At 46.7% G+C, this 22,487-nt stretch overlaps 1 protein-coding gene across 5 annotated transcripts; it reads left to right on the forward strand.

Annotated features, from left to right (window-relative positions):
• The first annotated feature begins 10 nt into the window (after window positions 1–10).
• On the forward strand, window positions 11–21,485 carry SAP130 (Sin3A associated protein 130). Of its 5 annotated transcripts, XR_010071836.1 has the most exons (22): window positions 11–116; window positions 859–979; window positions 1,721–1,956; window positions 2,566–2,724; window positions 3,908–4,019; window positions 5,355–5,479; window positions 6,314–6,438; window positions 7,011–7,161; window positions 7,389–7,479; window positions 7,760–7,864; window positions 8,954–9,095; window positions 9,363–9,484; window positions 12,120–12,422; window positions 13,432–13,609; window positions 14,900–15,004; window positions 15,777–16,138; window positions 17,545–17,793; window positions 18,101–18,226; window positions 19,172–19,275; window positions 19,520–19,652; window positions 19,960–20,073; window positions 20,327–20,350. XR_010071836.1 is itself a non-coding variant. In XM_063340248.1 (21 exons), the coding sequence occupies exons 2-21, from the start codon at window positions 865–867 to the stop codon at window positions 20,483–20,485; spliced, it is 3,180 nt and encodes a 1,059-aa protein (XP_063196318.1). In that variant the 5' UTR covers window positions 11–116; window positions 859–864; the 3' UTR covers window positions 20,486–21,485. The 5 variants fall into 5 exon arrangements, 4 of the variants coding, with proteins under 4 accessions (XP_063196318.1, XP_063196319.1, XP_063196316.1 ...); XM_063340248.1 differs by lacking the exon at window positions 19,520–19,652 and having other exon boundaries at window positions 17,548–17,793; window positions 20,327–21,485; XM_063340249.1 differs by lacking the exon at window positions 19,520–19,652 and having other exon boundaries at window positions 13,435–13,609; window positions 17,548–17,793; window positions 20,327–21,484.
• The last annotated feature ends 1,002 nt before the right edge of the window (window positions 21,486–22,487 follow it).

The following is a 22,487-nucleotide window of genomic DNA, read 5'->3' on the forward strand; positions in this document are numbered from 1 at the left end:
AGCGCGGCGGGGGGCGGGGCCGGCCGGGGCCAATCCGCCGCGGGCAGCTGCGGCGGCGGAAGCGGAGCTCCGTTCTCGGCGGTGGCAGCGTCTGCCGCGGGGCGCCCCGGGCACAGGTAACGCCGCGGGCAGCGCCGTCGGCACCGCCCCGCTCTGCGGCCGGGGACAGCTCCGGGGGCGGGGGGGGCTGCGGGGCGGGGGGCGGCGGCCGCCGCTTCAGTGCGCGGTGGCGGCGGGGGGGCGACCGAGAGCGTGCCCGAGCCCGAGCCCGAGCCCGAGCCCGAGCCCGCTCCCGCGCCCGGCAACGGCGCTGCGGGGCGAGAGGCGGAGAGGGGAGGGGCGGGGCCCTGCGCGGCAGCGGGACCGGGACGGGAGGGCGGGAAGGAAGGGCCGGGGGTAGGGTGGGGGAGGGCGGGCCGGGCGCGGGGAGATCCGGGCCGGGCGGTGCGGGCCGCGCTGGGCACGGGCAGGGGCGGCCGCGGGCGCCGCCGCGCTCCCGGGAACATCCGGGCCCTGCGGCCCCTCACGGCGGCACGGCAGGGCGGGCACGGACGGCCTTCATTGGCCAGCGCTGTCCTCCCCGCTATTGGCTCGCCGCCTCGTGAGGTCATTAGCACGGCGGCTCCTCACTGGCTGGGGGGGCCGGCGCTGGATTGGCTAGCGCGGCGGGGGCGCGCCGCATTGGCGCAGGGCTGGCAGCGCCGCCAGCGCCGCGCCCAATGAGCAGGGCGGGAGCAGGGGGCGGGGCCTGCGGGGGGTGTAGCCGCCCCCCGGGAGGCGGGGGGGTGGGGGGTGGGGGTCGCCGGTATCGTGACGTTGTGTGACGCACCGTAACGTAACGGCCGCCGGTGCCCGCAGGCGGAGATGAGCTCTCAGCAGTTCCCCCGCTCGGGCGCGCCGCCCGCCGGCCTGGGACCAGCCCCGCCGCCCGGCCCCACCAGCGGCTCCGCCGGCCTCATCGCCCCCGCCGCCGCCGCAGGTAAGCGGGCGCCGGGACGCGCGGGGGCGGCTGCCGGGGCGGGGCGGGGAACGGAGCCGCTCCGGTGTCCCGGCCGGGGGAGGGTGGGAGCGGCGTGAGGATCGGTGTAGTGGGCGGTTGCGAGGAGCGATGCCGGGGCGGGGTCGTCCCGTCCCGTCCCGTCCTGTCCCGTCCTTCCTCTCCCGCCGGTCGGCGGTGGCAGAGCGGGTACGGGAGGAGTTCGTGCAGTTGGAGGCGGGGCCGGAGTCCCGGTTCCGGGCCCCGCTGCCCTTGCCCGGGCGGCAGGTGTCGGGCAGCCCACCAGAGGTGACTGCGGGGAGCGGCTTCGGTTTTGGGGGGTTATTCTTGGTTTTGAGTTTGACATTCAGGCACATAACACACTAAATTAAGACTTTTTCAAACTACTTGTTTGATGTGGGACTTTATGGCAGTTAATTAGGTATTTTTCACTCGAAGTAAAGATTAGTCAATCTTTGTTTGAAGAAGAACTCCTGAGGTGAGCCCGGGCTGCCCGGCATTCCAGGGCCCATCCCCTCCGAGGGGAACCGGCCGAAGCAGCGCCAGAGCCCCTGGGGGTCTCATCTTTGGAATACGTTTACTTGTAAGGGCAAATTTCTTTTATTCAGGCAGTTTCTGACATCACATCTCTGACCTGGTGGGTGACCGATGTGAACTTGTTAGTGTTTTTTTACCTTTTTCCACAGTGTTCCCTTTTTCTTGTTGTTTATTTTGTTTTGCTAGTGAGTGATGATTCTAGTCGGGACTCGGAGGTTGCTCCCAGAGAGCACATCGGCCCCGGTGGCTCTATACAACCTCGAGAAGAAAAGCAGGAGCCAGTGGTGGTTCGGCCCTATCCGCAGGTTCAGATGTTGACGCAGCACCACCCTGTCCAGTCTGCTGCCCCGGTGACAGTGACAGCGCCGCCGGCGCATTTGACTCCAGCTGTCCCGCTTTCCTTTTCAGATGGACTTATGAAGGTAATGAGGAGGCTCACGATTCGTGTCGGGGAAAAATACAATCTATATTGCAAGTTAAGAGTGTTGAGCAAAAATAAATTACACAAAAAACTTCCCTGCTTTTGTTTCTTAAGCTTTTCTCATGTGCTTCTGCTGGGTGTATGCTGTCTCCGGGGTTTAGCTGTTCCATGTGACACCCTGAGGACTTCACAGTATCATAGCATTATTTTTGAGGGAGGTGTTTTCTGTTTATCTCTTAAGAAAAGAGTGATTGCAATCAGTTTCTGAAATCTCCCTTTTTCCCTGCAGGAGGGGATGAGAATATCCAATTAGCTGTTAGCGTCCGGTGTCTGTAGGGGCATACCGTAGCCCTGACAGATTCCACTTGTGACCCACACCGTATGTTAGAAGCCGCATATTTCCAGTACAAAAGATGCCCTTTCTTTGTCCCGAATGAAAACTGAGTAGCTCTGTACGATCAATATCCTTCTGCTCCAAATTCTTAACCATACTTATCCTTGCACAAAGGTGACTTTCTCTCCAGGCTTTGACCCCCGCAAAATGATTTCCGCTTCAACAGTGCGCTCTCATTCAGAGTTGCCAACATGTCTGTCTTTGTATTTCTTGTAGCCTCCCCTGAAGCCCACCATGCCCAGCCGGCCCATTGCTCCTGCTCCACCCTCTACTCTCTCAGCTCCCACAAAGGTTCCCGGGCAAGTTACTGTGACCATGGAAAGCAACATACCACAGGCTCCAACAATTCCCGTGGCAACAATCAGTGGCCAACAGGTCTGGGGTTTTTTTGTTTTTTTTATTTTTCCCCTCCGTTCCAGCTCGCTGTGTGGTCAGATCAATGTTAATATTGGTACAACTAAGGCGGGCTCTTGCAGCAGGAGGGAAGGTAGAGAGAGCAGGAGCAGGCTTCCCTGTTCGCTGGCTGTTGGATCAGTTCTGCTTGGAGCACTAAACCTCCGACTCAGTTATCGCTAGCTCTTTAGAAAGCTGCTGATTTGTTGTAGTCGTACAACCGATGCAGCGCAGTGAGGCTGCGGTAGCAGAGCCGTATCCAAAAAGCTGCCGTGCAGCTGAGTCTTCCCTTAAAAGCTCCCACTCTTTGAGCATTGCTTGGAGAACTTCTAGTGCAGGCAAACTGCTGGGATTCATCCCTGCAGGGTTCTTTAGCTCTTCTGGAAGCAAATCAGACTGGGGAACAGTTCATGGGTTTGCAGCGTGTTCTTATTAAACCACTAGTGACAAAATTTGAGTGTGTGTGTGTGTGGGGGAAGTGTAGTTAATGCTTTAGAAACTACCCCCCCTGCCTCCCTCCCCGTTACTTTGACTGCAGAGCCAGTCCTTGTGATTTGAAACTAGTTTGCCAGAACACTCATGGCTAAACCTCTGAAGTCTCGGGGTTTTGATGTAGAGTGCGTTTAGTTGAATTTGAGTTAGGCTGGCTGGGGATGTGCAACAGTTTTAGTGGATTTTTGTCTTCACGAATAGCCTTGGGAAGTCCAGCAGTATTAGAAAATAGAATGAATTTGTTGCAGCACTTGCCAGGTTCCCACTATTCCCTTGACTTTACTGGGCAGCTGGTATGAATCTCTGCCTTAGAAGTCACTAATGGCAGAAGGGCCATCTCTCTGGTTGGTATGTGGGTGACTGCTGACTGAACGTCACCCACAGGCCAACCAGAAAAATAGCTCAGTGAAACAGGATAAACGTTTACATCTTGCACCCACGATGTCAGCAGCTTCTGTAACTTTATCCTGTATGTAGAAACTTTATGTAGAAACATCTGCCTCTTTCCCCACTCAACTTGTAAAGCATGTGACCTTTGTACACCAGGTATCTCTACAAAATCTCTTTTCTGTCTTCAGGACTTAGATATGGTGACGCTGTTAGCGTGGCCATTAATTCTTGTCAATGCAGCTCACCGTTTATTTTGGGTTTTGCTGTTTCTTGAACTCTGCAGGGCCATCCTAGTAACTTGCATCATATCATGGCTACCAACGTGCAGATGTCTATCATCAGAAGTAGCGCTCCTGGGCCTCCGCTACACATTGGAGCTTCTCACCTACCCCGAGGTAAGATCCAGCTGTGCCATCCCCGCCTCTGCTCACAGCCTCTCAAGGCTTTTAGAGCCTCTGCCTCTAAAAATCGTCCTCGCTGCTACCACAGCTGATACTTGGGCTGTTAAAACTGCTAGCATAAATGGGGGGCATTCTTGTACATTCTTGGTAGCAAGCATTGTTCACCTGTGACAGCGACGCCCGCGCAGTTGCGAGACATGTTCTTGTACCCACTTGTGAAAGGATCACTTGTGCACTTTTGTGCGTGATAACATACTGTATTGTGCGCGTTTTGCCTTTACCCTTGAGCTAAATGCTGGTGATAAGCACAGGCTCTCGTCTCCCAGGATTTTGGTTGCTACAGCTTACAAAACAAGAGACCAGCCCCTTAAAAGAACACCGCGCTCAATACAGTCTGTCTCATTTCTGACTGCAGTCAGACTTGCCAAAAACTTATGGGTTGCGTTTCCAGGTCAACTTTAAACTGATCTGAATTCAAAGTACCAGTTATATTTTTATTTCTTCTCATATTTGATGTTATTTAGTCACTCAAGAAAAACAAAAACCTAATCGTTTACTGTAGCAGGTGGAAGGACTGTGCAGCTTTATTTGTAGCTGAAGTAAAATGTAGGTTTTGTTCACTTGATTCTTGTGGGACAGCTGCCACAAGCTTTGTAGTGGTACTTAGCGTATGTTTTCTTCCCCCCCCGGCTTTTATTCTCTCAGCTTGAATCTTACCTTTCGAGGTAATAACTTCAGTTAGGGACATCTACAGGAGCTGTGCAGTCTAGTCCATCAAATGATTTCAAGGCTGTTTGCCTTTGACAACAATTTCTTTTGATCAGGAGGCAGCCAACAGTAGGCAAATTAACCAAAGTCCTATGCTGTTGTAGCTTTAGAAGTTGGTTGGGTTTTTTTGTTTTGCTTTTCTTCTGTTGCACATATATTCTTTTTCTTTGGAACTTCATCAGGTGCAGGGAGATTATTCTTGGTATTGGGTGACTTATTTACACATCAGCCCAGGGATCAAACTGTTTGAATTACTTCTACGGACTTGCATAGCTTGGAATAGAAAAATGCTGGATTTGCAATGTAGGGTTATTATAGGGAAATAAGAAGTATCAATAAAGCCAGTTCATTTAAAATAATACTTACCCTTCCCCACATACTTGTGTGACCCTTACGTGTATTTGTTGCAAGCCTTACTTTTCAACCAGTGTCCCCTGAACTGACATACACAGGAAATCACTTCAAACTGAGACACATACCGGCTGATGTCAGGCCCCGTCTCTGGTCGTAATGGGTCTGTTTGGGTGCACGGTCTTTTAACACACTTGGTTTGTTTCCCAGGTGCAGCGGCTGCTGCAGTGATGTCCAGTTCTAAAGTAACTACAGTCCTGCGACCAGCCTCGCAGTTGCCGAACGCAGCTACGGCTCAGCCAGCAGTGCAGCACATCATCCACCAGCCAATCCAGGCAGGTAGCAGCCGCCCGGCTCTGCAGGACGCTGACCGCTGGCTCCAAACTCTTCCCGGCACTTAATTCTAATCTATAACCTGGAATTGCGTATTCACTGGGCTGAGGCTCAGTCAGCTCTCTTCCAGTTGTGTTTCTCGGGTGCCAGTTTCTATTAGCAAGCAGGGAAATCGTTGCATTAGTCCTGTGGTTTTATTTCCTTCAGGGCCTTGGTGCCAGAAATTGGGTTTTTATCTGTCTCCAAAGTGCTTAGAAACTGGGAAGAGGCTTTAGTTTAGATACACTAAAGTTTTAAAGCGTGAAAGGTCTGACACGATACGCTCATGTTGATTTATTCTTATGCAAAATAATAAAAATCTCCTTTTACTATACTTCTGTATATCTCAGCTTATCTACACGTCTAAGGAGAGGATTGTAGATATTGTCCCCCCACGCTAGTGCTAGCGTTCAATGTTAGGATAAAGGGTTAAACAGCTTTACTTTGTGCCTTCAGTTAGGATGCCGATGTCATCGCCTTTGACTTCCTGTATATACTTGGATCAGAGTTTCTTTTCACCCTGAAGGGAACTGACCTTTGGTTTTTTTCTTAAAGACCTTCAAGAGATCCGGTCTCGTTAACTTTGGTTACTGATTCCTATGATGTATGTGCTTTGAAAACCAGGACAGATCTGCATAGGAGCTGGCAGATCGAGTCAGAAAGACTGGAAACGTCTTAAAATGCCAAAACTTAATGATAAGACGTAGAAGAAAAGTTTTAGCCACATAATCCCTAGTTATTATCTAAATAGCAGAATTTCTCTTCTGAATGTGTCTCTCTTTGACTTGTTTTTATAGTCTCGTCCTCCTGTGACAACTTCAAGCACTATTCCTCCAGCTGTGGTGGCAACTGTCTCGGCCACAAGAGCTCAGTCCCCTGTTATAACTACAACAGCAGCACACGCCACGGAATCAACCCTCAGGTAAAGACGCTTTGAAATCTGTAGTGCTCTGACGACTCTGCAGGAAGGGGAGACATCCGCGTTAACCCCCCAGTGCCAATAACCCTCTCGATGTGGGATGATCTAGTACAGACATAGTAATGTTTTCACGGTGCAAATGCTTTCAGGTCTGTGAATAAAAATGACTATAAATGTTGCTCTGTTGTTCAGGGAAAGAAAGAGCGTAATGAATCAGCTGTGATCAGCAGAGTTTCTGTTGTAGGAACTTGTAGCGAATTCAGCCCGTCTTATTTATGAAGACACAGTGGCGAAAAAAAGATACGCGAATGTTGAAAAGCATCCCTGACAGAAAGTTGTGGTTTTTTGTGAACTGATAGGCGTTATTGATAAGCGTGCCCTCCTAGCTGGGTACTTATGGAAGATGGGGACAGAACAGCGTAGTTAAAGCAGCGTAAGAAACTTGACCGTATATTTGTTAGCAGCGCTGCTGTCAGAGAGACAGAGGCCAAGGCCTGATGTGTGTCCCTGCATCTCACCTTTCATATCTAGTAGCCACATGGTTATCTTCATAACTATTTTTTCTTTCTCTCCAGCCGACCCACCCTGTCTATCCAGCAGCACCCGCCTTCTGCAGCTATTAGTATTCAGCGGCCTGCACAGCCGAGGGACACAGCGACGCGCATTACACTACCGTCTCACCCAGCTATAGGAGCGCAGAAGCCACAGCTCCACACCATGGCTCAGGTAAACCACAAGAAGAGGGGGGAAAAAACCCCAAAGCTAAGCCCCTCTTGCTTCTTCTAGACATCTCTTTTGTTTCTATCTTGAGTGCTAAGATAAAATTTGGAAAAAGAGTTAGTATTGGGTTAGAAATTAATGTTCTTTACAGGCCGTCCAGCATGATTCCATACTAAGTAAATATCTTAAATGTGCTAGTCTTTTGACTTGAAGGTTTTCTTTTCTTTTCGTAGAAAACCATTTTCAGTACTGGTACTCCAGTGGCAGCAGCAACAGTGGCACCTATTTTGGCAACGAACACGATTGCGTCAGCAACCACAGCTGGTGAGTGTTCGTAGTGCTCATGTGGGAGAGGCGTGGGGTTTGTTGGGTTTTTGGTTGTTTTTCCTCCTTGAAGATGGGACCTGATTACGTTTGAGGAATTCTTTATTTATGGTGAAGACTGCATTTGGAAGTGCATGAGTGGGCTGCAGGAGAGAAATTGCCAAGCTTCTCGGGGCGGTGGTCTGGGTTGGGGTTTTTGCCCTCTTTATTTGGATATAGATACACTGGTGTGATAGGGCTCTGCAGAAAGATCTTGCATGGCTCTTTTCTTTTTCTTTAGGTTCTGTGTCTCACACCCAAGCGCCTACAAGCACCATTGTCACCATGACAATGCCCTCCCATTCTTCCCATGCTACAGCTGTCACGACCTCAAACATCCCAGTTGGTGAGTGATTCCAGCTTTAAGAAGAGTGCATAAATGGTGCTTCACTTTTCTGTTTATACTAGTAGTGTTTGTGCATATTAGCAAATTAAGGAGGGGAAGAAAATCAGTTCAAGCTGGGAGAAACCAATTAACAGGTCTACTGTGGCACAGCTTTTTTTTTTTTTTTAATACTGTGAAGAGATAGATGTTCTAGGAGTAATAAGGTAGTAAAATGGCTCATTAACTGACTCAATTGACCTTTTTAGATGCACTTAAGCCTTTTGGCATTTCAGAACCTGCCCAGTATATACTAGAAGTTGTAACTGCTTGGTGATGGAATATGGCTTTCATAGTCCATTTTGTAAGTTCCTTCCTGTGCTTCTTGAGGCGTTAGGTGTAGCCTCATGGAGCTTGGTTGGTGTCTTCATTTAGACCTTAGCAGTTCACCCCCAAAGGTGGGAAACTTATTTGCCTAGATGTGGAACCTGCCCGAGATGTTTCCTACAGAACTGCATAAGTTTCCTTTTATTCATCTCTGTTTCCCCACCGACTTCCTTCTTGTTCTTTTGAAATCTTGTAATATCTTTCCCTGCCATAAGTTTCCAAGGAGTGAAGTTGTATCTTGATACATCAGTATTTCCGGTAAAGCTTTTGTAGGTGTTTTCTTCCTTGTCTTGACCTCTGTCTATGTATGCCTCTGTCTGCCTTGATCTCATTTTCCTTGGTCTCTGTCAAGTTCTGCTTTGAAAACTTGGATAATGAAGTTCTTGACAACAGAAAGGACTGGGCTGATCCTAAGGAGAAAAAAAAAAAAATTCAAGCACTGGAGTAATTTAATTGGTTAGCAAGTGTAATTTATATATTATGGTACTCTTATTATGGTACAAATTGATGAAAAATGTGCCGTTTCCCTTGTTCTTTCTTCTTATTGAGGAAACCTGTCATCACTGTGGATAGGAATCATCCGGGGATAGGGTGGGTTTTTTTATTAGGGGGTGGGGTGGGGGGCTGGAGTTAGTATTGGGGGTTTCGCCAGGAGAATTAATCTTGCTTTTGCAGTGTCAGCCAACACTTTGACTGTTAACTGATTACATGTTTGTCTTTATGCAGCTAAAGTGGTTCCTCAGCAAATCACGCATACTTCTCCCCGGATCCAGTCGGATTACACAGCAGAGAGGAGTAATCTCATACCCCTCTCTAGTCACCGGGCATCACCAAACCCAGTAGCGATGGAAACCAGAAATGACAACAGGTAGGGAAATACCAGCTCTGTGAATGGCAGTGTGTGTTTTTGTGTGCCTTGCTGCTTTTCTAGGTTCCACTGTGCTGGAAATAATGTGTTTTTAAAACCCTGGGGTGGGGGTGGCATTTGGTGGTTTTGAATTAACCGTGATAGCTGAGATACTTGCTAGCTTATGGCAGCTGGGATAACGAAACTCGGGGAGTGGCCCCAAGGCAGGGGCTGAAGATGACCAGTTAAAATGGTGTGTGTAATACTTGCTCTCTTTGGTGCCTGTAGGCAGTCGGTGCCTGTCCAGTTCCAGTATTTCTTACCAACGTACCCGCCCTCTGCCTATCCTCTGACCGCGCACACCTATACCCCCATCACCAGCTCGGTGTCCACCATTCGCCAATACCCAGGTGAGACAAGCTTTGGGGCAAGCTGGCTGTGACGCTTTGTTCAGTTCCGTGTGACCTTTAGTGGTGGCAGAAGCTAAGAGGCTCTTATGCTTGACTCCGACAATTTGTCACAAAAAGTCTTTGATGACTTGTCGGCTGAGGGGAAAAGTCCATGGGCAATGGGTCTTGAACGACTTCAGAGACCTACTAAATACAGCTAACAACAGTTTTCTCAGGAGTTTCACGTTTGATATCCAAGGGTTTACATCTCTATCAGTTAAAGTTTTGGTTTCCACAAATCAAAACAATTAAACTCCTCCAGACCAAACCAGTTCTTTGATGCCTCTTCGTTCCCTAGTGTTCTGAGAAGCCCATTTTCATCTCTTTCTGCACCAATGTGCATGAATGAGAGAGAAACCTGAATGAAAAATGGAAAAAAAAAAAAAAAAAAGCTGCATTGCACACTCCAGTGTTTTGGTTTTTTAAAAAATGGGGACATTAACATGTTTGAACTGTTGCACTAACTTACAGAAGTCAAAAATGTCGTGTAATGTGAGCCTATGTAGTCACCCTAAACTTATGTCATTCTCTGTGACAAAATTTGGAGCGCTTTTACCTTACTGAGTGTTATAGGACTCTTCTCTGTAACATGTTAATCTCCACAATCCAGACCCTAGGAATTTGGATTTTAGTGGAACATCTGTGTCTGCTGGAAGCATGTTACCCTGGAAGCGGTGTAGAGGGAATTTGGAGGGACTTGGAGGTGGCAAAGCCCACTTGCTGAATGGGAAAGTATGTGCAGGGATTGACGAGTTACTGGGGCCTGTTCTTCCCGTCATTGAAATTCCAGTGAAAAGTTGCAAGTCCTGACAATAAGTCATGTCAGGATTTGAGGTGGGCCTCGGGACGATTACAATGACTTGCAGAAGGGCCACGTGAGCTTCTTTTGTACCTTCCTGCACTTTGGCTGAAAGTTTTAAAGGAGAAGGTGGAGGTGGGTGGTGGTATGTGGTGTCGGCGGCTGAGGAGTGGTTACGGAGCCCCTGATGGAATGTGACTGCAGACTGTCAGGAGTTCCCGTTTTGGGAGCAGACTGGGGTGATGGTAGGCCAATGCTCATTTTTAAAAAAGCAGATGCAGGTTGTTCAGCAGGAGCTCATTGACAGAGACACTTTTTAAGTTGATTTGAAGCCTCAGCCAAAGGTCCTAATTATGGCAGTAACTGGTGACGGCTCAAAGCAGAGGATCCAAGGTATGAGGAGGGACGTGCATGTGTGCAGAGCGCAGCCAGGTGAGGGCTTAGATAAACGTGCGGAGGAGACTTTTAAAAAGATCACTGAGCTAAGGAGTGTTAATATGGAATTCTGAGGAAGAAGGTTGCCTTTGTCTTTCCAAAGGTTGTCGTGTTTATATAGTCTCCCAAAAGGATTTTGTTGGATAGAACGTTCTGCAACAAAAGTCTTTTGCATAGGATGCTCCACTAAGAGAATTAATGTGCCATAGTTGATACAGAAGCCATTTTCATGGACCTGGTGCCGGATTTCAGGGGTTTCACAGCTGTTTTTAGAGTGGCTTGTCAGCACAAGAACTTGATCGAAATCCTGTGACAATGACAAAACCAGCTTGTTCTGCGATGAGAGGGCTCTCCATTGTTAGCAAGCAAACCCATTGTCGGCAAGTTCACACTTGCATTCTGCGTACGGCTGCAGAAATCGTGGTACTGTTCTGCAAAGACTGGAAATCTGGAGACAGAGGAGCTGCAGGAAGTCTCACAGCACTGCTAAACGCTGCCTGGGGGAAGCGTAACGCGCCCTGGAGCGGGTCTGGAAAGATGGAATCACAGTTGCTTAGAGCTGTGAATTCGAATGAATGAATTGAACTTCTTGGAACAGGTGCTTCATTGGGAACGTTGTTCTGCCGCAAAAAGACTTCAAAGAGTTCATGTTCGTTTTAGCTGTGGGATCCAGCCTATAATTGCAACCCCTGTTCCGAGTCAGATAAGATTGTACTCAGCAGCAGAACAGTTTGTCCACTTGCACTAAGGACAACTTTGGCTTTTATGATTATGTGGCTGGGGAAAGAGAATAAGGAAGTAAGGCCTGTTTTAAGGTACTTGCACTCGAGTCTCTGCTTTCTCTCTTTGCTTTGGTACAGTCAAAGGTTTGGAGTGTGTTTTTTTTAATTGATGCAATAATAAGCTCTGCAGAAAGACTGTCTTTTGAAAAGAAATGGCTTAGGCTTCTTATTTTTTTAATTATTATTTTTTAAGCAGGGAAAATGCCAAGTGTCGGCACTTAGAGGCTTTGTAAAATAAGATAGCGAGCAAAAATAGTGCACGGATTTCTCAGACTGGAAGCTGGGTACAAATGTAATTTGAGTCGAACTTTAAAAGTAGGGTTAAACTTGAACAACTTCTCTCGTTGCAATTTGAAATAGAAAATGGAATGGAAGCAAACAGTAACATTTCATTCTTCTGGCAGACAGTCTGGCTGCTTTCAAATTTATTACTGCTCCAATCAGGCTGGCAAATTAATTTTTCAAAGCAAAAAAAAGTCTTTGAAAGCAAACATTGGAGTGGGAGGTGCCGGGGGGGGGGGGGGAAACGAGGCGCCCCCGTGCGCAGGAGTGATGAGGTGTTCTGTGTTGCTGCTTCCAGTTTCAGCCCAGGCGCCCAACTCAGCCATCACGGCTCAGACTGGCGTTGGAGTGGCCTCCACCGTCCACCTCAACCCCATGCAGCTGATGACTGTGGATGCCTCCCATGCCCGGCACATCCAGGGCATCCAGCCGGCACCAATCAGCGCCCAGGGCATCCAGCCAGCACCAATCAGCGCCCAGGGCATCCAGCCAGCACCAATCGGGACGCAAGGGCTCCACCCTGCCACACCAATCGGCACGCAGGGCCTGCAGCCAGCACCAATCAGCGCTCAGCAGCCGCAGGCGGACACCAAGACGTCAGGTAAGGGCAACCAGCCACATCTGCGCTTCGGACCCGGACATGGCAGCTGAACTTCTGTCCTGCAACTTGTGGCTTTTTTTTTTTAATTTATTTTACTCTGATTAATGGTCTTGTTCTAGTCTCTCTGGTCCAGTAGTGGACGCTAAACACACCCATATGCATATTCTCCCAGCAAATATTTTTTTTTTTACCTATTTCTTGATTTATTTTTTTTAAGCGCACTGGGCGGAGAGCGTGGGTAGCCTTGAATGGGTTACTTCAGTGGAAAAGACTGGTAGTGCCTGAGCTTAAACAGTTCTCTTCGGTTTTCCTTGTGGGAAGAGTCATTTACAAGTAAATGATGTTCTCCAAACTGTTCTTTCTACACATTAGATCACAGTAGCAACTAAAAGACGGCCAGGTGCCTTCAGCAGTTGATCTTGGACTGTGAGAGAAACCCCCTTTCCTTAAAAATGATTGGTCTGATGAAACCCCAACAACTTACTGAAGACATGGGATATGGCAACAAAGAGAATATGCTGTTGCAAAGCTGGCAGACGTATTCCGTGGTGACTTCCTGACTGTCTAAATGCTCTGCGTCAGGTTGTTAGCCAAACAGGCTTTGGCAGAAGGTCAGAACGTAGACTCAGGTGATGGTGCTTGCTCACAGGTGGCATGTATTGCCACGTAGGGTCTAACGGGAGCGTTACTGTGTTGATCCAGTTGTGTTGGTGGTCTCCCTAGAGAGTTCTGCGTTTTCCATTTCTTCTGGAAAAGATTATTTCCCTAGCAGCAGTTGTTAGGCAGGAGGTAGTTTCCATCTTCCCTGCAGAAGGTTCAGTGATTAGATTGCTCGTAGCAAAGGTATTGCTTACAAAATAGTCTGGAAGTGCCACAGGGGGAGTCAAGGGAGCATGGACAACCCGTACCCTGCAAACACCTGCTTTGTCATCAAGTTTCCTCAAGTAACTGCTGCTTTTTTCCTCTCTATATCTGTTCTCTCTGCTGTCGCCATGTCCATCCTTCCCAGCAGTAGTCTTGGCAGATGGAGCCACCATTGTCGCCAATCCTATTAGCAACACATTCAACACGGCTTCGGCAGCGACTACGGTCGTGCAAACCCACAGCCAGAGTGCCAGTGCCAGTGCCCCGGCCCAGGGCTCTTCCCCACGCCCGAGCATCCTCCGCAAGAAACCAGCCACGGATGGGTGAGTAGAACTGAAGGTGACACGCGAGTGACGCTTCTGTGCAATCTAGCCCGGCTAAATGGAATCATTTCAGTGGAGATGAGAAAAGTTCTAGCAGATTATTCAGTCAGCAGCGGTTGTGAGTAACCTGCTGATCTGTGAAACACTCTGCTTTCCCTCCCCTGGGGCAGGATATACTTTTCTGTTGCTGTCAGTAACAAAATGAGGAGGAGGATGGTTTGTCTCCTGGCTCTTGAAAGTGACCTTTTGAGGGAAAGTGGATTTGAGGTTTTCTTGCTTAGTGTAATAAAACCAGAGAGTTTATAATCTACTAAAATTAGAATTCCATGCTTTGTCTTCAGTGCTTTTCTTAGAAGAATATGTGGTTGAGTAGAAAGGATAGGATTAGTACCCTGCTGGGAAATCTGATTAGAAAAAAGGGAGAGAGTAACTTAAACTCTTAAAATATTTTATGTTGTCTGTCTGATTATTTTTTTTAAATGCCTGAATAAAGAGGCAAGAGACAGCTTTTGAATTAACAATGCATTTCCTCGCGCCTAACGACTGAAAATGTTTGGAACTGATGTGTCCCATGAGACTAAAATTGAATTATTATTTTTTTAATTTATTTGGGTGGAAACCTTTTTTTAAGGCAGAGAAGCTGCAGGCTGTAAAACTTAAACAGAAATTAAAGAAGCAGAGGTAGACCACGAAAGAATGTTTCCATTTGAGAGGTTGATTATTTTGGACAACAATTTGACTTCCAGCCCCACAGGAGACTGAATAGCCCTTAAAGTACTTCCTGTATTTGTCCCCGTGCTGCCTGACGTCTGCGTTCAGGGCTGGAGGTCTTGGAGTCAGGCTTTGACACGGTCTGGTCCAGCTGAACGAAGCAGATGCCTGTCCGAGCAGCGTCCAGTTCCAGACGATCTGCGCAGCCTTGCAGTGGCAGTGGAGGAGAGTGGCGTGGCCAGACCTCCTCCTGTCCGCTGTTGGAGCCTGGCAGCTCAATAAGATGCTCTGCCTGGCAGGGTGAACACAAAGCTGGCGTTCTTGGAAAAGCCCTAAATGGGGGTGAAACCAGGCCAGAGCAACCAATCTTTTATCTTTAAAGAAAATAGAACTTAACATCTGATTTGAAAAGTAAAATGAGACTCTGTTAGTGGATCAGCTATACTGTAGACAGAATGCAACGACAGAGCTGTAACTCCTGTCCTGGTTTGGGCAAGAACAGGTCGATTCCTTTGCTCTTGGTGGTGTTTGTCTTCGCATGAGGGAGGCGAGAATCTTAGTTCTGTCTGTCTCTTCCAGGCTGGCAGTCCGGAAAAGCTTAATTCCACCTCAGCCACCTGAAGTAGCTAGCACGCGTGTCGAGAGTACTATGCGAAGCACATCTGGATCACCGAGGCCTGCTGGGTAAGACTTTAGCAAACAAACAACTGCATTGTAATAGTTTCATTATGTTGGGTTTTGTTTTTTTTTTTTTTTAAAATTGTATTCTTTGGCCATTGGAGCGTTTTCCTTTCTTTTGGGAAACTTAATCTATTTTGAATTTGTCATTGTGACAACTTTGAGTTGACAGGTTCTGCTGTTGTGAAGCTGAGGCAGTAATAGCCTTTTAAAAGGTGTGGTTATGAGCTTTCATGAGAAACAAAGAAAAAAAAACATTCTAAAGGATAGGCCTTGAAACTTTTCTCTATAATACTTGGAAATTAATGCTGAGGAAAGGTAAATGGAGCTTCTACCCTGCTTCATTTGAGTTCAGTGGCTTCACAATTTCTGGTTTTATAACCATTACCCACAGTGGGAGCTCTTGCAAACAGAGCACGGGGAGCAATACAGCTTTGGGTAAAAGATCCTCCTGTTCCTCTGCAGTGTCAAACTGTCTTGCTCCTTTTACAAGTATTTTGAAGTCACCTGGAATTAGTCATGAGATCTGCTTGTTACAGTGAGTGGAAGAAAACAGCATCTATAATAAATAGAAGGGATTAGAAAGGGAGTGGAGGAGGAAATGTAACCGGGATGAGACCTTCTCCTGTTGTTAAACACCTTACTGAGCCAGGTATTACTTGCGGGTGCAAGGAAAAATTGGACAGTCTGAATCCAGCTCGGCTCACTCGCCCCGTGCCAGGTGGTCATGACTGAGATGCAGTTAGCGTCAATTGGTTTTGCTTTTTTTGTGTTACAGTGCCAAGCCAAAACCTGAAATCCACGTGTCCATGGCCACTCCAGTCACTGTGTCTATGGAGGCAGTGTCTAATCAAGGTGGCGAGCAGCCCACCATTGCGGTCCCCCCCACCTCCCAGCAGCCCCCCTCTGCCATTCCAACAATCATCGCAGCAGCCAGTCCCACTTCGCAGCCCGCGGCAGCTCTCTCCACCATTCCAGGAGCTGTCCCGGCTGCTCCGCCAACTTCTACCACAATTGTGGCAGCACCCGCTCCTCCATCAACCATGAGCGGTGCCCTATCAGCCGTGCTGGGTCCTGCCGTACCAGAGATAAAGATCAAAGAGGAGGTGGAGCCCATGGACATAATGCGACCAGTATCTGGTAGGTGGTTGTTAATCATCAGGTTGTTTATTTTGTTGTTGAGACAGTGGAGGAATTGGGAGGATTTCAACACATCCATCCCGAAAATGAAATTGCATCTCTTTCATGGTAGCACAGAACGCCAGTCAAAGGCTTCCCATATGCCTTGTTTACTCATAAAGTTCTTCTTTGCCTTCTGCCTGATCTCCCATGAAATCACTTGTTACTGGGACCGCTTTGTTCGTGTTCAAATGATCCAATGCCAAAGCGTCCAAGTGAATTCCTTGCTTAAAACGCACACGCTCAGCAGCAGTATCAATAAATTACAGACAAGTTCAGTTAACTTCAGTTTTCTCACAAATCCTACAATTCTGGTCCAAAGGCCTTTCTTGTATGTGAAGAACTAGTGACCAGTGTTGCTTCATAGGGCCCTCCTGTGATTCACAGGTATCTTTCTCTATAATTTTTAAAAATATTCATTATATTGTCTTACTTAATCCAGCTTGGCCATAGTTGCTATCGGATGATATGACCAGTAAAAGTCGGATCCTTATGGATCTCAGGTCAGGCACCATACAGCGGCAAAATGATACCAGTGCATCCCACATTGTTGAGTATCGGAGTTCTGGTGTAGTTGTTGGTTTTATCACTCTCCTTAAAGCGGTATGTTGTCCTGTGACAGAAGAAGCTGCTTGCTACAGATGTCCCTGGAGCGCAGGCAGATAGCATTGACCTCTTCAGGCTTCTTTTGTCTCTTACTGGCAATTGCGGGTACGCCAAATTGTCAAGAGATCCCAGCCCAGAACTTCTTTGTGCAGCATTAGCCACGGCTGATTGAGCTTTTCCCTCTGCACGACAAGGAGTGCTCCCTCAAGCTACCTGCCGCTCTACTGCCTGCCTTCAGAGTGCATGGATTGGTGTGGCAGCCTACTGACGCGGTGCTGCTGACCTGGCAGTACCAGTAGGCTCTTGCAAGAAGAGTACTGCAGTCCCGAGTTGATTGCGTGTAACTCGCAAGAGGAAAGGGACACGCTTGCTGTTGACTGTGATCCATGCTGGCGCCCATACGAAGATATCTCTTTTGACAGTAACACAAGACAGATGTTAGCATATTTTCCATTTTGTAGCGTTAAACTAGCATAAGCTTCAGATATGAAGGAACCGAGGGACAATTGTCTCTGCTGTCATTCTTTGTGTTTTTGCATATGAGGCACTAAAGATCTTGGTATATAGGCTCGTCCGAGCAATTGCTGCTGGCTTAATATCTGTCCTTCTGCACATCTGGAGCTGAAGTGCTCATATACCTCATGCTCCTCACAATGTGCTGAGACAGGAGCTACTGTTGGAGGTAGTGTTCAGACAATGCTAGCGTGTTACCTTTACGCTGACGATGGTTTGGGTTCTTTTCCTCTTTTCCCCCTGCTCAGCAGTCCCTCCTTTGACTACAAGTACTGTGTCTCCGTCTTTGGCATTGCTGGCCAACAACCTTTCGATGCCTCCAAGCGATTTGCCACCTGGTGCCTCCCCGAGGAAGAAACCCCGTAAGCAGCAGCATGTCATCTCCACAGAGGAAGGGGACATGATGGAAACAAACAGTACTGATGATGAGAAATCCACGGCCAAAAGTTTGCTGGTGAAGGCAGAGAAGCGCAAGTCTCCTCCAAAGGAGTATATAGGTAATATCATCTCTAGTGTCTTTCTTCTTATTTGAATGTCTGTATTTTTGCTTCCTGTTGGTTCTCAGAGAAGGTGCTCTGTCATTCTCCTGCTTTGAAAATATAAATAACCCAGAAACCAAGTATCGGTCTCTCAGCACTTTCTGAATAGTGTCGTTTGGGGGAAATAACCTTTCTGATGGATAAAGCATTTTATACGAGATGGTGCTTACTGATCCTCTACTGCAGTTATTGTGTCATGCTGATCTCTTTTCACCTCCTTAATTAATGATGGTAATAATACAGTTCTCCCTGCGTCCTTTTCTAGATGAAGAAGGTGTAAGATATGTCCCTGTGCGTCCAAGGCCACCTATCACACTGCTCCGTCATTATCGCAATCCTTGGAAAGCCGCTTACCACCACTTTCAGAGATACAGCGATGTCCGGGTAAAAGGTCAGTCTGCTTTTTGCCGTTTGACCGTTTCATTCTTCTGGGGTGAACTGCATCAGCATACCTCTTCAGGGTGCCTTAGGAGCACTTAGCTGGTGTCGATAAGCAATCCCACAAAAAGGTTTTGATTGCAATACGGAAAAGAAGGGTTGATAAGTGAGGTAATGACCTTCAGTAGCTAGATGTTGCCTAAATCTCTTCTGCTCTCAAGGCAGAGGAGAAAAGAAGGGAAGGACATTAGATAGAGCTAGCTGCAATTTTGTAAAAGAGGAAATCATACGGTAATTGAGAAATGTATTCACGTACAGTGATAGAAACGCTATACAGTGATAGAAATGCTAAAGAAAGTAATCCTTAAAAAAGCGACAAGCTGTGGTAATACGCTACAGTTTAGTTTTCTGATTTTCTTACTACCTAACAAACTTGCCAATTTAATAAAAAACATTCTAGATTTAGCATAACTAGTCTTGTGAACTAACAAATGGGCTTTTAAAGAATTATTTTTTTTATAATGTGAGGAAAATAGAGATCAGATGCTGGTTTTCAAGCTTTTTAGCTTGTATCTTAACATTTTTAAGCAGATCAGGTTTTTGCGACTGTAAATACCTCAAGGAGGGAGTAGATGTGTATTTCAGAGGGAAAGGATGGACCCTTTACTTTTTTCATGCAGCGTGTTTGAAACATGGAGCACTACATTCTTTAAACGGTGAAAAAATGGTATATAATACAATTTTTCTGGAAATACAGATAACCTGTTAAAAAGCGAGAGCAGTGGTCAGACATGTGGCAGATGCGTAGCTGTTCTCCTGTTTGAATCAAAACACTGCTCATCCTCATTCACTAAGATATATGGAGAGCAGGATTTGGGTTAGTGTTTTCATTGGAGAAGAGAGGCCTGGCAGATTCCTGAAATTTTGAGTAACGTTTCTTTGTGTTTCCCGGTGACAGAAGAGAAGAAGGCTATGCTGCAGGAGATTGCCAACCAGAAGGGTGTATCCTGTCGTGCACAAGGGTGGAAGGTCCATCTCTGTGCGGCACAGCTGCTGCAGCTGGTAGGTGAACGGGGCTTGCCAGCTTCCTACGACGTGGGGGAATACAGAGGTGTGTAAGACAGGAGGATGTTTTGACAAACTCAGTACATGGTCATCTGACATTGGGAATACCGTAAAGGAGCCGGTGTGTAGTGCCCAAAGGGAGTGGGACGTGCTTTCCCCTTTCTCAGGAATGTGGCGTAAGTGGCTTGGAAACAGAGTGTTGGTTTTGATCCAGACATAAGAGCTGATGTATTTTGTACAGATGATCAAAATTGGCAACTCCCTCCTGCTGATGCACAGGTCTGAAGAAGCGTCTGTTTGGGATGGTGCGGCTGATCTGAGGAGGCAGCACTGATCCACATTCCTGGATGCTTCTGTTTCAGGTTGGGGGTGAGGTAGGTGCTCTGCATTCTAGCACCAAACTCCCCAAAACCTCTGCATTCCTGGAATAGTATTGTGAGAAATAGGGGAAGCAGTTCTGGTTAGGATCCATGTTTGTTCAGAAGTGGAGCAATCCTGTAAATAGGATGTTAGCAAGAACGATAGTGCCACACTCTACGTCAGAGGCTCCATCTTCTGAATTACTAACATGAGCAGCTGAGGGGAACGGATTATCATCTTCTCCGTGTAGCTTTCTTAATGTGGGCGAATGTTTTCTGGGCTAGCAGCGAGCCTTCTCATGGAGTGCTAATGTCTTTTTAGACAAACCTGGAGCACGATGTGTACGAGAGACTGACCGCCCTGCAGGAGGGACTCATTCCTAAGAAAAAGGCAGCAACCGATGACGACTTGCATCGAATCAACGAACTGATACAGGTAGGTTCCTGTGGCCTCTCAACCCAGCAGAACTGTCTGTTTTACCCTGAATTACAAAATATTCTACTGCAGTTAGTAAAAGCTAAAGCTGGCTTTAAAAAAAAAAAAAAAAAATCACACAGGTACTCTTCCTGTGTTTCCAGTGCCATAAGTTACAAGTGATGGAAAACAGTATATACAAGTATTAGGAACAGGCACAGCGGTTGTTTAAACTGGACAGTCTGCTGTTAATGACGACAGTGTTTCATTTCAGGGGAATATGCAGAGGTGTAAACTTGTGATGGATCAAATCAATGAGGCGCGAGACTCAATGCTAAAGGTCTTGGATCACAAGGATCGTGTTTTGAAGCTTCTAAACAAGAATGGAACTGTCAAGAAAGTATCCAAATTAAAGCGAAAGGAGAAGGTGTAAAGCCAGAATAATGACTCTGGAGAAATGGAGAACTTGTACAGAATGGAGTTGAAGCTTTTTGTAGTTTGGGCTTATTTTTAAGCAGAGCATCTGAATAAAAAGGATGAGTTTAGGGAACAGATGGCAACAGACGGACATGTGAAGCCTGGTGACCTGAAAGGGATTGTCACTGATCTGTCATAATGAACAAAGATTTCTCTCAGGCTCATCTCTTTTTAAAGTCTTTCCAGTCCCATTTGTTTAACCCTCCTGATGTGTCGGTGCCTACTAATTGGAACTAGTGATGCGATGTGTGGTGGACAGTGCTCTCCTCCTGTTCTGCAGTTTAGGGGTAAATGTACACAAGGTGTGTATACACCTGTACCACAGAAGAAGATTCTGCAGGGGACACCAGGAGGGTGACACGCAGGTATCGGCCCAGGCAGCAGCCATGCGTCAAAGCATTGAAAATGACACTGCTTTCAGTTACCCCATTCAGTTCTTGTTCTTCTGACCTTCCAGTGTCTGAAGGAGCCTTCTTAAACCAGTGCCACTGCACTAGGAGATCTGCCACATTCAAAATCTCCAATGGCTCAGAAGTCCTAGCTGTCAAGATTTAAAAAAAAAAAAAAAAAAAAAAAAAAAAAAAAGTGGGGGGGAAAATCATTTCAAAGTGATTTTTGTAGTGTCCGTGTGCGTGTGTGTCTTTGTTGGTGCTCTGGGATACTTGTTTTGAAGTACCTCTTGCAATAGGGGACTTCCTGTAGCTGGTGTAATGTTAATTGTATGTACCACATACATCCTGAAAACATTAATAAAGGACTTGGAGGTTTTTGTACGTGAGCAGTTTTTATACCTTTATACTAGTGAAAACTATTCAACCTAAAAACTCAAAACCTCAAGGCTTTTCAAGGTAAAGCCTTTTGGGGAGGAGAAACAGAATGTCGGAAAGTAGTCAGCCTCTTCTGCGGCGGGGGGAAGGGTAATTTAATTCACGTTTCAGCGCCTAAAGACGCACTATGAATTGCTTCCCCTGCACCTGTGTATTTAACCTTAATTTTTTACAAAGGTTGCCAAATCACTTCATTGTTAGCCTCCTCATCAAACTTCCGTTTCATGAACTAATTCTGTTTAAAGAATACTTTTTTTTTTCCATTCTATACTGGATGAAAGGGCTGCTATCTTGACTTTATTCAGAACTGTGTTCTTTCAGAAGTTAGATTATAAAAAATGGTATTTAATTCTTCCTTATTTCTACTTTTTTAACTAAAGAGTAGAATGTCCATATTCGCACTGTTCTTATGGGGTTTTTTACGCATGCAAAAATCCCAGCTTTTTTCAGATTTCTTTGGATGGCAGACATTTCATATTAGCTTGATTTTCATAGTCATTTATCATTTTCATATTGGCTTGATTTTACTTTTTAAAATAAAAACATATTCATTGTAAGATACAATTCTAGTATAATGATATTGTAACTTCAGTAACAGGAAAGTTATGGTAATTGTTTGCTGATTTCCTTGGCTAGAAGAAAGAAAAGATCAAAATGTCCCTCCAGTTTTACAAGTCTGCAAGGAGTGTGTGTGTAGATATGTGTATGTTGACACGCAAGAGACTGGCACAGCGCAAATTAAAATGCAAGAGGAAAGACATGAAAAGGTGGGAATCGAATAAACTGACGCTTATCATCTTGTATTTCTTGTGTGTCAGGAACAAGCACATGCACAACTGGTCACGTATTTGTTTGTCATTGTCATGGTAACAGAACAGTGACACCACCAACATTCCTAGGATCCTGGAGACCCTGCAAGAAGCTCACTCGCATTGCAGCAGTGCCTTTTGTAGGGCTGAGAGCTGTTTCACATTGTTGGCAAAGGGCTTTTGGATGAAATCAAAGGTGTTACCAGCAAAGGGTGAGGTATTTTTGGTGGGAAGGGAGGGAAAGATTCTAAGGACAGCTGAAGTTTAAAACTTGCTCTTTACCTCTTCTTCTAAGCTATTCTCATCTGATTCTTTGGACAGA

Source organism: Chroicocephalus ridibundus, chromosome 6 (genome assembly GCF_963924245.1).
Source record: "Chroicocephalus ridibundus chromosome 6, bChrRid1.1, whole genome shotgun sequence".
Lineage (NCBI taxonomy): Eukaryota > Metazoa > Chordata > Aves > Charadriiformes > Laridae > Chroicocephalus > Chroicocephalus ridibundus.